The sequence below is a fragment of the Asterias rubens genome, chromosome 4, assembly GCF_902459465.1.
Source record: "Asterias rubens chromosome 4, eAstRub1.3, whole genome shotgun sequence".
NCBI classification, from domain to species: domain Eukaryota; kingdom Metazoa; phylum Echinodermata; class Asteroidea; order Forcipulatida; family Asteriidae; genus Asterias; species Asterias rubens.
In genome coordinates, this window is record NC_047065.1 from 15,453,909 (window position 1) to 15,467,852 (window position 13,944).

General features: G+C 37.0%; 1 protein-coding gene across 1 annotated transcript in view; it reads right to left on the bottom strand.

Annotated features, from left to right (window-relative positions):
* Window positions 1-13,944, bottom strand: part of LOC117289485 (exocyst complex component 2-like) — a 34,173-nt gene continuing 20,229 nt past the window's right edge. Inside the window, exons 16-28 of the mRNA XM_033770623.1 lie at window positions 13,552-13,602; window positions 12,526-12,698; window positions 11,819-11,940; window positions 10,429-10,499; window positions 9,689-9,772; window positions 9,422-9,481; window positions 8,828-8,895; window positions 8,309-8,378; window positions 5,369-5,485; window positions 4,328-4,469; window positions 3,579-3,819; window positions 3,017-3,076; window positions 1-1,075 (exon numbers count right to left, since the gene is read on the bottom strand). Coding sequence (XP_033626514.1) covers window positions 979-1,075; window positions 3,017-3,076; window positions 3,579-3,819; window positions 4,328-4,469; window positions 5,369-5,485; window positions 8,309-8,378; window positions 8,828-8,895; window positions 9,422-9,481; window positions 9,689-9,772; window positions 10,429-10,499; window positions 11,819-11,940; window positions 12,526-12,698; window positions 13,552-13,602 — 1,356 coding nt within the window. The 3' untranslated portion in view covers window positions 1-978. The remainder of the gene's footprint in view (window positions 1,076-3,016; window positions 3,077-3,578; window positions 3,820-4,327; window positions 4,470-5,368; window positions 5,486-8,308; window positions 8,379-8,827; window positions 8,896-9,421; window positions 9,482-9,688; window positions 9,773-10,428; window positions 10,500-11,818; window positions 11,941-12,525; window positions 12,699-13,551; window positions 13,603-13,944) is intronic.

A 13,944-nucleotide genomic window follows, 5' to 3' on the forward strand; every position in this document is an offset into this window, starting at 1 on the left:
GTAAACCCTGTAAATTATTTGTAAATCTGTGATTTTTTTTTTTTTTTTTATATACCGAAAGTGTATAATGGTTTTAAGGAACAAACTCAAAACTTAATCAAAATTAGAATTTTTTTTAAAATCTAATTATAGTTATTGACTTTATTTAGCTATTTTGTATTAATCCTAGCTTCACATACCTTGCAGGAAAAGTTTGAGATTTGCTACACATCTTGGGGTGTGATCACGCTTTATAAGAACTGAGTATTATTATGCATTCTGGTTCTGAAGCCAAGAATTCCAATCCAAGCCAAGAAACCAACGAATAGAAGACAAGGAAGGTAGTTTCAGTTTAAGTTGTGGGAGGAAAACCCAGAGAATTATTCCAGGGAGAACCGATGCAGTCAAGTAGGGACTGAAAACCCAATCCACATAGAGCCCCAGGCAGGAGCCGAAATACTTGCGCAATCCACTTCAAATGACTCAATTTTTGTACACGGTCACCCTAAACTTCATACAGTTAGACATTATCACAAGATCCAGAAGAATGACAGGGGATCAGTTGCTCAGCGACTTAATGAGTGTTTTGATGATGCACTTTGCAAATCTGTCTCTAACACAGAATGGGTCAACAATGGGACTAAATAAAATATCCAATATATTTGGATATTTCAAAGTTTCCAGGGTCATGATCCAGCAGGGCAATCTGGGGGGAAAGGGCACGGCAAGATTATACACATCTGGGAACAAGGTTAGATGTACACTGACAATTGTTTAAACAGATTTGTCTTAATTGTATTTCTTAGAGCTGACCTCTACATATGTTAATAATTTTTATGCTAGAAATAATTTCCTTATATGTATTTGTACAAAAATAACATTCGTTCTACATGTAAGTAGTTTCAAATAATGTACTCAATTTCTTACAAGATTTGTTTTTTAAATAAAAATGAGTTGAATGAAAGAAAGAGTGTCCAGTCCGCAAGGAGGTGACTTCTTTTAGTAGAATGAGTTGGAATCAGAAGAATCTGTGGTGAAACAAGAAAGCTGAAACCTCATCTCGTTCTGGAAGACAACTTGAAGATCCTCCAACAATCTAAGAAAAAAAAAAGATTGACAATGATAATCTTAGCATAGATAAATGTTGTCTTTAATAAATAAGAAGTAGTTATTTAGACATCAAGCTATTCCCCTAAACACAATGACCAAAATCATAACAGCGAACCCTAAATAAAAGTTCCTCAAAGTCTAACATGTTTATAACCCTAATGTTTTAATCATGTAAATCCTATACAAAAAAACACACATACCATGCTCGTATATTGGGGCAGAGGGTATCCCCCTAATGTATGTTCCCATACCTAAACATAATATAGAGCCACCCTAAAGAATTCATAAGATTCCAACCACACAATGAAGGCACATTACCTCTACTCCTACACTACTACTTTTATACTCGGCAGCATCCAACCATTAGGACATAACGGCAAGAAGCAATTATAGTTAGGTATATTGCTCAAGTGTCAGGACTGAGATTCGAACCCACATTGGGAAAAATGAATCAGCTACCACAATAGACCGATCCATTAAGCTCCACCCCATTGCATATTGACCAATCAGAATGCAACGAAGGTCCGATAAATCAAGTCCGACATGGGTGCGCGTATGCTTGGCGCGCGCGGCAGAGTTGTGCAGAAAGGCATTGGAGAGGCTCACGTGTTCTTGCACACACGTGCCTTGTGGGCGGAGCCTAATGGATCGGTCTATTGGGTGTGCTAGACTGCTTTGCCCAACAAGTTATTGGGGGGGGGGGGCACCATCATGGCCCTTATCGAGGACCAAATCACATGAGGTGCCCCAACATTGCAGTGGCTTGCACAGAGGTGCACAAGTCATACCGCTTGGGCTATGATACAGGGAAAGCATGATGTCAAAACACTTTGTGAAAAACAAGTTTGGCTTCCAGCATTGGGTTGAACATCAGAACAACTGTTTTATACTATCCATGAAAACTTCCATAACTACTCATATAAATTTCATGCTGAGAATCCATAAATTAGACCAAGTCATACACTCACACATTCATATAGATTGACAGTTGCTATATGGTAGGCCTAGGTTATGCTTTATAAGTCTACTCTATTACATTTCTAAAGGACACATTTCTAAAGGTCATTACTTCCCCTTGGTGCCCTTAACAGGCTCAAGAACCTTTTAGTATGTTCTAATAATAGTCAACTCTTTCTTATAATATGTGACCATCCACCACCAATAGGCTGTAAAGTCACACTTGCACATTGCAGAGCCTATTAAATTGTTTGGGTTTTCAAGAAAACTTTGAGAAATCTGAATACAAAAATATGTGGCTTTGAGAAATCATAACTTTGTCAAGAAATATCTGATTTAAATGTGGATGGTATCATTTTGAAGCTGATTACACACTCTCTCAAAAAATGCATTAATCCCATAACAGTGAAAGTGTCAACTTTACAGCCCATTGGTGGTGGATGATCACATATTTCAACAATTAATTATTTGTCATCATACATATAAAAGAAATACAAAACCAAAACAAAGAAACACATGCTACAGAAAAGACATTTTGATCAAAATATGATTAAAATCAATTTTAATTTTTTTTACAAATAGAAAGAGGAAAAGCAAGGAAAATGCAAATAATTGTAGCAACTCAATATTTTGATATCTTAAGATATCACAGGAATAAAGGAGGATCAAGTAAGAAAAATGGATAACAGAGAAACAGTTATATACAAATACAAAGCAAAGCAGAAAAGAGTTCCCTGTTAGCTTATATAAAGTCACTCACATATACAAATTTAAACATATACATGTACATGTAGTCGGCTGTTAAAGTAAGCAAATTGACAGAGAGATTCGAAAAAGAAAGTGTCGGCCTAAAAAAAAAGAATATAGAAGCAAAAATTTATACAGAGACGTGAATGATGACAATATTTACACTTGTAAAATATATAGAGAGAGAGCAAAATCTGCAGAATGGATTTGTTTTTTTATTTACCTTTTCAGTTCTGCACTTGACAACTCTGGTACACCATCTAACGCCTCTTTAAAAGAATCACTGAAATAAGAAGAAAAGAAGCCAGACAAAATTAAAACAATTTAAAAAAAAAGAAACTAAGTTGTTATTTTCCAATGTCCGGTTCTAAAGCACTGTGCATTTAGTAAGTTAGCATTCAGCTTGGCATTTTGTAAATGCTGGGTTCAGAAATAATTGTGAAAAGCCCTTTTATGTCATTACTCATGTTATGTCATATGTGGGACCACACGTTTTGTAAAAAGGCTTTGTAGCAATATGGAGGTATAATAATGCAAAATCCCATAAATGATGTAAAAGTATTGTCATTTTGACACATGCCATCAACAGCAGAAGTGTTTCCAGTTAATCAAAACTAGAGGCTGAGCCAAATTAATTGTTTATTTGATAATAATTAAAAACTCTGGAGTGTACAAATATCAAAATTACATTTAAATAATAAGTGAACACATTATAAACCAGTTTAAATAGCATTCCTGTAAATGTTTTTGTCGCTCAAGCAGCTGTTTAAATAAAGATAACTTACCTGGTCCCAGCGTTCCTATACGCGGTCAATGCATGTTCCATGGTAGCCAGTTCTAGCCTAGCGTGAATGGCACCAGTCTGACTGAACTCCGTGATGCATCCCATCAGACGAGCCATCTCATCTGCGATTGCCTCCAGGACTCTGGCCATCACGCGGGGCATGAAGGCGGGAGCGATGGCGTGCACTTCGGCGTGGATGCCCACGGCGGCCATGACGGCCTCCTTGATGTAGGGGCGGACAACTGGATCAGGGCAGATTAAAAAATCAATCAGAATCCTTCAGTTTTAGTTGATTTTCCTTCAAAAACCAATATTAATAATAACACACAGCTTTTATATAGCGCTTCACACTAAATAAATAGTTTTGAAGCACTTAACAAGAAAAATCAATACAAATCAACAAATCTAACAAATTGAAACATAAACACAAACAGCAGCAGAAACAATTGATTAATACTTGAATACATGGGTTTTCAGCATGGATTTGAACTGATTTGCAGTCTTGGCAATAAATGACCACATTAGGCGAAAAGTGCTTTCAAGAAGAATGACCAAATAATAAAACGCAGTTCTTAACAAAGTAGCCTCTCGAATCCAAAATCTACTCCGCAGCAGTAGAATAATTAGCAAGACGTGTTCTCAAGAACAACTACTCGTTATAAACTTCCCTGCCGCATAATAAGACAAAGGCTTATTTTGTGATGGTGTAGAGATGTAGCACATGAAATCCGTTAATATGTATCATGATACCTTTTGGCGTTGGACAATCACTCCAGTCAAAGTGTCCAGCATACAGACCAGGCTCTAAGGCTCCTACTAGTGGATCCGTCTTCTGCTCACAGTACGCCTCAAAGATCTTCTCATCAAGTTCAATGTAAGCTTCTTGGGCGTTCTGTTTCCATAGAGATAATCACAACAGCTAATTAGCACATATAGAATGTACTGTTTAATTCTCACAATTTTTTTCTTTCTACAAGAGTATGGAATAAACGTTTATTGAATTGAATTGAATTGAATTGAATCGAATCATAGTAATGGACATTTAGGTAGTGAGTTAGTTACCAGGACTTCGTGATGGGAGGTATCAATAGGGCACGTTGCCCATGGAAGGCAAGGTGTCATGAGTAATGTCTCAAAACCACCAGGGTTCGAAATTAGCACTCGCCCGATCGTAAAAGAAAACAAATTTTCAAATCATAAATCTTGAAAATGGCTGTTGATGAAAAAACTATTTTAAAAGCCATTGGGCCCTTTCGGTACAGAAAATACAAAAAAAGTTCACAGATTTACAAATAATTTACAGGGTTTACAGAAGGTAATGGTGAAAGACTTCTCTTGAAATATTAGTCTATGAAATGCTTTACTTTTTGAGAAAACGGTAAAACAGTATAAATTCTCGTTAGCGAGAATTGCGGATTTATTTTAAACACATGTTATGACACGGCGAAACGCGCGGAAACAAGAGTGGGTTTTCCGGTTATTTTCTCCCGACTCCGATGACCGATTGAGCCTAAATTTTCACAGGTTTGTTGTTTTATATATAAGTTGTGATACACAAAGTGTGGGACTTGGACAATACTGTTTACCGAAAGTAAATAATGGCAGACATTAGAGGATAAGATCGTTCCCCAACTTCATTTATTTATATATATTTTATTTTTGGGGGTTCGAAAATTGTGTGCATTATTTACTGTGGGATAATGAAAAAACTGGCAGGTGATCAAAAATTTATGTTGACTCTTCCGCCGGGCGGGTGAAAACAAAATTTAAGGGAAACTCCTGTTCACTCACCCTTTCCATCTCCAGCATGCATGGGTAGCCTTGCTTCTTGAACTGCTCCACTAGGTTGGGGATTACAAACTGAGATACATGGTTGCAGTTACTCAAAACAATCACCAGACATTGCTCCTGTAAAATAATCACGATAATAATAATTTATTGAACTTATATTGCGCTTTCTTCAGGACCAGCCTGTTTGAGAGCGCATAATATAAAAACACAATTCCAGTAAAAAAAAATAAACAATGAAAACTAAAAATAAATTTAAATTATCAAAATACATACAATCAAAATTTCATCAAAATACATACAATAAAAGTGTCATCAAAATACATACAATCAATACAATCAAAATGTCATGAAAATACATACTATCCAAATTTCATCAAAATACACACAATCAAAATGTCAACAAATATCAGCTACAATATGCAGCAAAAAAAAATATATAAAACTAGACATAATTGCATTTGTGCACAAATGCAGAGCTGTTTCGTTAAGAAAATTAAAAAAAAAATTCCACTTCATTTGAAATTCTCTTTGTATTAAAGTAGTTATGACCAATCCAGCCTATTTAAAAAAATAATTTGGATTATACCATGTTCGGATAGCATTTTATGACTTAAAGGTGCAAACATGGAAAGAAAATCATAAAAAAATCATGTGATGACGTCATCATGACGTCATTTCACATTTCAAAAGAACTTGTCAATATCCAACAACTTACTAAGTTTCAACATGATCGCATAATCACTTAGGGAGTAATATAAGTTCAAAAAGTGCACCTTTAAGGCCGCGTCACGTGACCCCCGATGACGTCATTGATCTGAAACTTCACACATGATGGCTGCCTGACAGTTAACGTTAGTGTAAAATTTGAAGTGATTACAAAAAACTTCACCACAGACATCTTCAAAAAGTCCATTTTGACAAGTTTTCAACCTGCCGCTAGAGGGCGCTATTGCAATTTGTGACGTCATCAAAACTTTTTTTGAACTGCCCACCCTTGCTAGACACTAACGTCCTTGGAAAGCAACTTCATAACTTTTACCACTTTTGAGTTACAGGACACTTCCGTTTTTTGCCCGTTTCAACCGGAAGTAGAGGTCATGTGAGGTCACGCACACGAAACAATATGAACACCTAATTTATCCCTACCACATCCCGCAAACAGAAACCTACGGTCCCGTTTGGCTGATTTGATATAGATTTCAAACATTTAACATAAAACACCTTTAGGATGACGTCACATGACCAGTGATGACGTCATCATGACATCCTTGGTTAAGGATCATTATTGCACCATAACCTTCAATCCCTGAAAGTTTCATTGCAATTGCTCTTTGGGAACTATGCAAAAAATTGCGAGTACTGAATCAGACAAATAAAAAAACAAAAACAATAATAAACTAGACATAATTGCATTTGTGCACAAATGCAGAGCTGTTTCGTTAAGAAAATTTTAAATTTGTGTCCACTTAATTTGAAATTCTCTTTGCATTAAAGTAGTTATGACCAATCCAGCCTATTAAAAAAATAATTTGGATTATACCATGTTCGGATAGCATTTTATGACTTAAAGGTGCAAAAATGGAAAAAATCATAAAAAATCATTTGATGACGTCATCATGACGTCATTTCACATTTCAAAGGAACTTGTCAATATCCAACAACTTATTAAGTTTCAACATGATCGCATAATCACTTAGGGAGTTATATTAGTTCAAAAAGTGCACCTTTAAGGCCGCGTCACGTGACCCCCGATGACGTCATTGATCTGAAACTTCACACATATGATGGCTGCCTGACAGTTAACGTGTGTGTAAAATTTGAAGTGATTACAAAAAACTTCACCACACACATCTTCAAAAAGTCCATTTTGACGAGTTTTTAACCTGCCGCTAGAGGGCGCTGTTGCAATTTGTGACGTCATCAATATTTTTTTTGAACTGCCCACCCTTGCTAGACACTTACGTCCTTGGAAAGCAACTTCATAACTTTTACCACTTTTCAGTTACAGGGCACTTCCGTTTTTTGCCCGTTTCAACCGAAAGTAGAGGTCATGTGAGGTCACGCACACGAAACAAAATGAAGACCTAATTTATCCCTACCACATCCCGCAAACAGAAACCTACGGTCACGTTTGGCTGATTTGATATAGATTTTCAAACATGTAACATAAAACACCTTTAGGATGACGTCACGTGACCAGTGATGACGTCATCATGACATCCTTGCTTTAGGATCATTATTGCTCCATAGCCTTCAATCCCTGAAAGTTTCATTGCAATTGCTCTTTGGGAACTATGCCAAAAATTGCGAGTACTGAATCAGACAAATAAAAAAAACAAAAAAAACAAAACAATAATAAAAATTTTTTTAACAAAAACAAGAGCTGTTTCACTGCGCTTCGCTGCGAAACAGCTAAAAAAACTTTAACAAAAACAAGAGCTGTTTCGCTGCGCTTGGCTACGAAACAGCTAAAAATTGAAAAGCAGACACCTTCACTCCTATAAAAGGGGGAACAAAACACTGTAATAAACTCAGAGCTTGTGAATTTTTGCCTGAGAAGACAGACGTCCGAACTTGTACAATTTAACTTTGACCTTATATCTATTTCACATGAAGATTTGCAGTCAAATCCTACGTACATGTATACATATTAAACAACATTACATAGTACATGTACATGTACTATAAATAAACGCATTATGTATCTGCATGCAGACAACCGAAAGTGCAGCTGACAAATATCACCTCAGACCATCAAAACACAGATATGGAAAGGTTATTGCTCATAGAGTGGATACAAGCGCATTACAAGTCTTATTATTATTATTATTATTAGTAATCATTGGGCGCGTAAGACCACTGCCTGTCTACATGTATGTATATCCTTGCGAGTACATACAGGGGACCAGTCTATGTGAAGAGTTAGATATATTGACATACCATAGAGGGCAGGCTATCCTCGGCCGACTGGAACAAAGACACAGGTATTCTCATCTGTGCCTCGGATAATCTACAAGTAAACAGATAAAAAAAAGTTTTTAAAAGTCAACTCATCAAGAAATCAGGCCTTGAATTAATCCAAGGTACCCACATCAATTTATGTGGTGCCCTGTGCTTTTGCTGTGGTGCCCTTTAGCAAAAAATATGTTTACAAAATATTTTGCTTAGCAGGAATGAGCAGGATACCAGTTACAAATTGTACACTTGGGTTAGGTATTTGGGCTGGTAACCTTATTAAGGTAAGCAAACTGTTGTTGTGCTTAGCTGCTTGTTGTGCTTAGGTAGCTCTATGTTGACCTCTTTATAAGAATGGAGGAGGTCAAACTTTGCCGCCTTTTGCGGCCGCTACGATAATTTTTGGTACAAACCACTTGTAGACCCTATGGTCACTAAAGGGTTAATCAACCCAAGGAAACAATGCAACTATCCAATGAGTCAACACTCCTACTCTGTACTAACCTGAGTCTGTGAGTGTCTGCTTCAGTCTCCCCCATGAATGCCAGCTGCTCAAGACAACCAGCAAATGCCTAGAATAAAATCAAGACAATAACATTTGAGAAAATAGCATTAGCTGCTGCAAACTGCTAACCAACCAAAGGGACCTATAGTATTAATGCAAAAAATAGTTAATGGCCTACAAGAAAGACTTACCATGGTCGAAACGACCATAGTAGAGTCTTTCTTGAAGGCCAACAGTTTTTCCTTTCATGAATTTCTTGCAAATTCAATGACCAGTCGTGCTCAAATTTTTTACAGATTTTTTATTTTAAGCATGTTGATTCAACGGGACCTTTGCGTAAAAAAAAAGACAAAGACTAAATGTGAAGAAATACAAAACAAAGTTCTGCTATCATTATTATTTTTCTACATGTTCTTTTTTATAACTCTTCTTATCATGTCTTTATTGATTTATACACTAAGGCCGTGTCCGAAACGACGACTTCGGCTACAGCTACGGCTAGATCGCGCGCGTCTGCCTATTCTTCAACACTGGTAGACGCGCTGATCTAGACGTAGCTGTAGCCGAAGTCGTCGTTTCGGACACGGCCTCACCTTCAAGATATCCGACGTCAGTGTCACAGTTTTCCGCTGCACGTCGTAATCACTGAAAATCTGCGCAGAGATAAAATACTTTCATTCAATAACCACAAATAATATAAATGAGCATTAACATGTATATTGGGCCAATAACCATCTTTGAGATGCTTATTGCACAGCGACACATCAATAGAGGGGGCTGTTGATGCGGTCCTCATTAGGTAAGCCTATATTATTATTATTACGATTACTGTTATTTTGATTATTAGCTATATTTCTTACATCTCGTTCTCCTGCCTTTTCCACGCTGACCACTTCTTGGAGATGTTGAACAACGTCTACCACCATGCTCTCAAACAGAACAGGCTGTTTAAAAAGCAAAAGATAAGAACTCTTCAATCTAGGAGTATAAGATTCAATCTGCCTTTGGCTTCCAGGCAGTCTCGGTGGTCTAATGCATGTACACCTATCTGTTAAACTCCGCCCATGGCGAACATGTGAGCAAGAACAATGCCATTCTGCACAACTCTGCTGCGCCGCCAAGCATACGCTCACGCATGTCGGACTTTATAGTGTCAGACTTTTGGTTGTGCAATGGGTTGTGATTGGTCAATACGCAATGGGGCAGAGCTTAGGGACCATGGGTAAATTAAGAACGAGTCCGTCCCAAAATTGTCACGCAGCCGTCCCAAGATGGATTAAGACAAGACAATATTCTCCCTACATGCAAAAATCCCTTTGGCTTTTTTTTTTGGGTTTACATAAAAACACACCAATATAAAATACCAATGTTAACAAGGAGCTAAACAGTACAACAGAGAAATAGTAGGCCTAAATAGAAAGTGAACCACAGACAGATAAAACAGCAGATGAAAAAAAAGTACACTATACAATAACAATATTAAAAAGGCAAAAGCACCAGTGGAGTTAGAACCTGAATGGTACCACAGCTCACATTTCCAGCTACCCATTGTTTAACTGAATGGCAGCCGGAACTGAGCATTCTATATTGAGGGTCTTACCAATGATGTGATTCCTCCATGATCATCCATCTGCAGAACCCAAGTCTCTCTGGTATGAAGACCTCGGATATCTAAATATACAATAACAAAATCTGTCAATTTCAATTCAGTCATATTGATTTTCCCGCTCATTTTCAGCAGCATATTTCACTTTCATGCCCTAGTTTGTCTCTACAGATGAATGACTGTTTTAGGGGAGCTTTTGATTTTGCAAAATTTTGCGGGAAAAAAATAATAATTACAACAAAATAGAAAAACTCCACATAGAAAAACTTATTTGCTGAAAATGATGGCAACAAATATGTGTTATCATTTCCAAGAGAGATATGCAGAATTCAAATCATTGTGAAAAATCTAAGTACATACAGTATTCATTAATTTCTGGTTAGTGCAATAAAAGTGTCAAATTGCAAATAAGGTTTACAAAATTAGAAATGCATCAGTATCAAAGATCAATTATACAGTATGCATACAAAATGTACAACTACATGTATATCAATTATATATATTGAAAAAGGCACTATGAAGAATACACACAGAGTATAACAAACATTATAAATGAAGCACAATAAAGAGAAAAACATTCAAATAAACAAGAAGCGTTTGTATCTGGGGAAAAAAGAGGGTTTAAAGATGATGCTTGTGCTGCAGAGTGTAGCCTTCATCTGAGGGAAAACATTCATAGCACAACAAAACCATGACAAAGTGTGAGTGGGAAATAGTCATAGGGGTATTCAAACAGATCAAGCCTTTTTACAAAATTATTTAACAGCAAAAACATTCACTCGCTACACTCAATGGTGAGCCAGACTAATCTCAGTTTCATGGCATGGGTTTTGAAAGAAAGGATTTGGGTACTTTTTTTAACACAAGTCACAATGTCCACCGATTTTAAGATAATGATAGTAGAAAACGTACCTTAAAATATTAGATGCTGAGGTGCTGTAAGTTTTGAGAAACGAGTAAACAATGTAATGAAAATCAGGTTTACCGTATGCTAAAATAATGTTCTCGTGATTACTGAGACGAAAATTACTTTCATGACATTATTTCACTCACTTCTCAAAAACTACAGCACTTCAGCAAGTAATATTTCCAGGGAAGCTTTCTACTATCATTATCTTCAAACTGTGTAAGTTTAGTGTAAATCTGGAGACATTGTGTTTTTTGTCCTACAAAAAGTACATACTCTTTAAAGAAACACGTTGCCTTGGATCGGTCAAATTGGTCTTTGAAAAGCATTCTGTAACCGTTTGTTATAAAATGCATATGGGTAGAGAGATGTTTTAAAAGTAGAATACAATGATCTACAGAAATATGCCTCAAAACTGCATGGTTTTCACGGTCGGCCATTTATGGGAGTCCAATTAAAAGTTCCTTTAACACTAACCTTCCTTGGCTTCTTTGAAGAGCGTCTCCATGCAGTGGACTCTAAGATCAGCTACTAAGGAATGGACATGATCCAAAGCAGAGGAGGGGACATCTAATGCTGCCATTGAACCCAAAACGGATCTGACAAAATTTGACCAAATTAAAGAAATTCTTCAATGCTGTATCCCTTAAATCACACCTCGGTCAAAGATGTTGAAGAAACTGGACACCATTGGTAATTGCCAAAGACTAGTCTTCACAGTTGGTGTATCTCAACATATGCATAAAATAACAAAACAATGCAAATTTGAGCTCAATCAGTCGTCAAAGTTGTGAGATATTAATGAAAGAAAAAAACACCCTTGTCGTACCATGGTAACACGAATTTGTGTGCTTTCAGATGCTTGATTTCGAGACCTCAAATTCTAAATCTGAGGTCTCGAAATCAAATTCATGGAAAATTTCTTCTTGAAAACTACGTCTCTTCAGAGGGAGCTGTTTCTCACAATATTTTATACTATCAACCTCTCCCCATTACTCGTAATAAGGTTTTATGATAACAAATATTTTGAGTAATTACCAATAGTGTCCACTGCCTTTAACTCTAACAACAAAGACTCGACAGAAAGTGAAAAATATTATATTGTCTGCTGCTCTCGCATAAGAATTCTTTGAAAAGCATTGTGCAATCTGTGAAAGTATACAGACAAGATCTTCTACACTGACCTGACACTGCGTACACAAGGGGGAAGCCACGCCCCTGCTGCACCCTCCTGCCTGGTGTCCGACCAAAATCCATACTTAGCCCGGTCTTCATTACGCAGTTTGCACAGAGAGTCTGGGAGGAAGGCTGCCCGAACGAGGTTTGCAAATAACACCGTCACCTCTGTCACCATTTGCTGTGGGAAATGAAAAAGTGTTACTCCTGTTATTGCTGTTGTTGTTGTTGTTGTTGTTGTTGTTGTTGTTGTGATAGTGATCTGATGGGAAGATTTGTATATTGTTAAATCTCGAAAGGAATCCTTGGAAGAATATGTCATTGAGTACACGGGCTGACCTATATGTACACATGGTGTAGGCTTTAGAGGACTGTTTTTAAAGACACTGGATGCTATTGGTAATTGTCATAGAACAGTCATCTCACTTGGTGTATCTCAACGTATGCAAAAAATAACAAACCTGTGAAAACTTTAACTCAATTGGTCGCCGAAGTAAGGAGATAATAATGGAAGACAAAACACCCTTGTCACACGAAGTTTTGTGCGTTTAGATGCTTGACTTCGGGACCTCAAAATCTATTTCTGAGGTCTCAACAGCTCTCTGTTGCTTGTTACCAAGTAAGTTTTTATGCCAACAATTGTTTTGAGTTATTACCAAAAGTGTCCAGTGCCTTTAATCACAAAGTAGGAAGACTATCATTTCTGCTATTAACACTCCAAGAATTCGTTGAATACACGTAGTACCCATGGTAGATTCTATGCTCAAGATTTCTCAAGCTCATAAATGTAGTACAACGTTGTGCTGCCCTCAGTAGGTCAAGAATTTTCCTGTATACATTGTATTGACTTGCGTTATGAGACACGATCGAGTTGTTTTTCAAGGTTTCAGGTACCTTGCAAAAGTAAAAAAAAAAATAAAAGAAAACTTCCTGAATTTATCAGAATCCTTCAGAATAAAACAACAAATTAAAGACTAATTCTTCAACACTTTTTTTCGAACTATGATTTGACAGGTTCATAATTTTAAACTCACCCTGAAGTTTTTTTCTTTGTTTCTGTCAATATTCATGTCCTTACCGCCGGCCTGTAAGAGGAGATAAGCAACATGCAATATTCATAGAAGGTACTCATCGTTTGATCAAGTCTCTCTCCAGCCCACTTTGCACGATTTGTATAAACATGGGTTTGGGTCGGACCCAGAATTATACAAATCATACATAAAGATAGTTATGAAATTAGGGCGGGGGGGGGGGGGGAGGACCCTGATGCCTTCACTTTAACTCTTGTACTGACTCGATGAGAGTATGATGCCAGGCATGGCGGGGTATGGGACTTTAATGGAGCAGTTGCTTGAAGTTGTTCAAGCTTGGTGCATTCACTAATGAGTCGTCAAGGGCATTCCACTCTACTACGGTCCTTGGAAAGA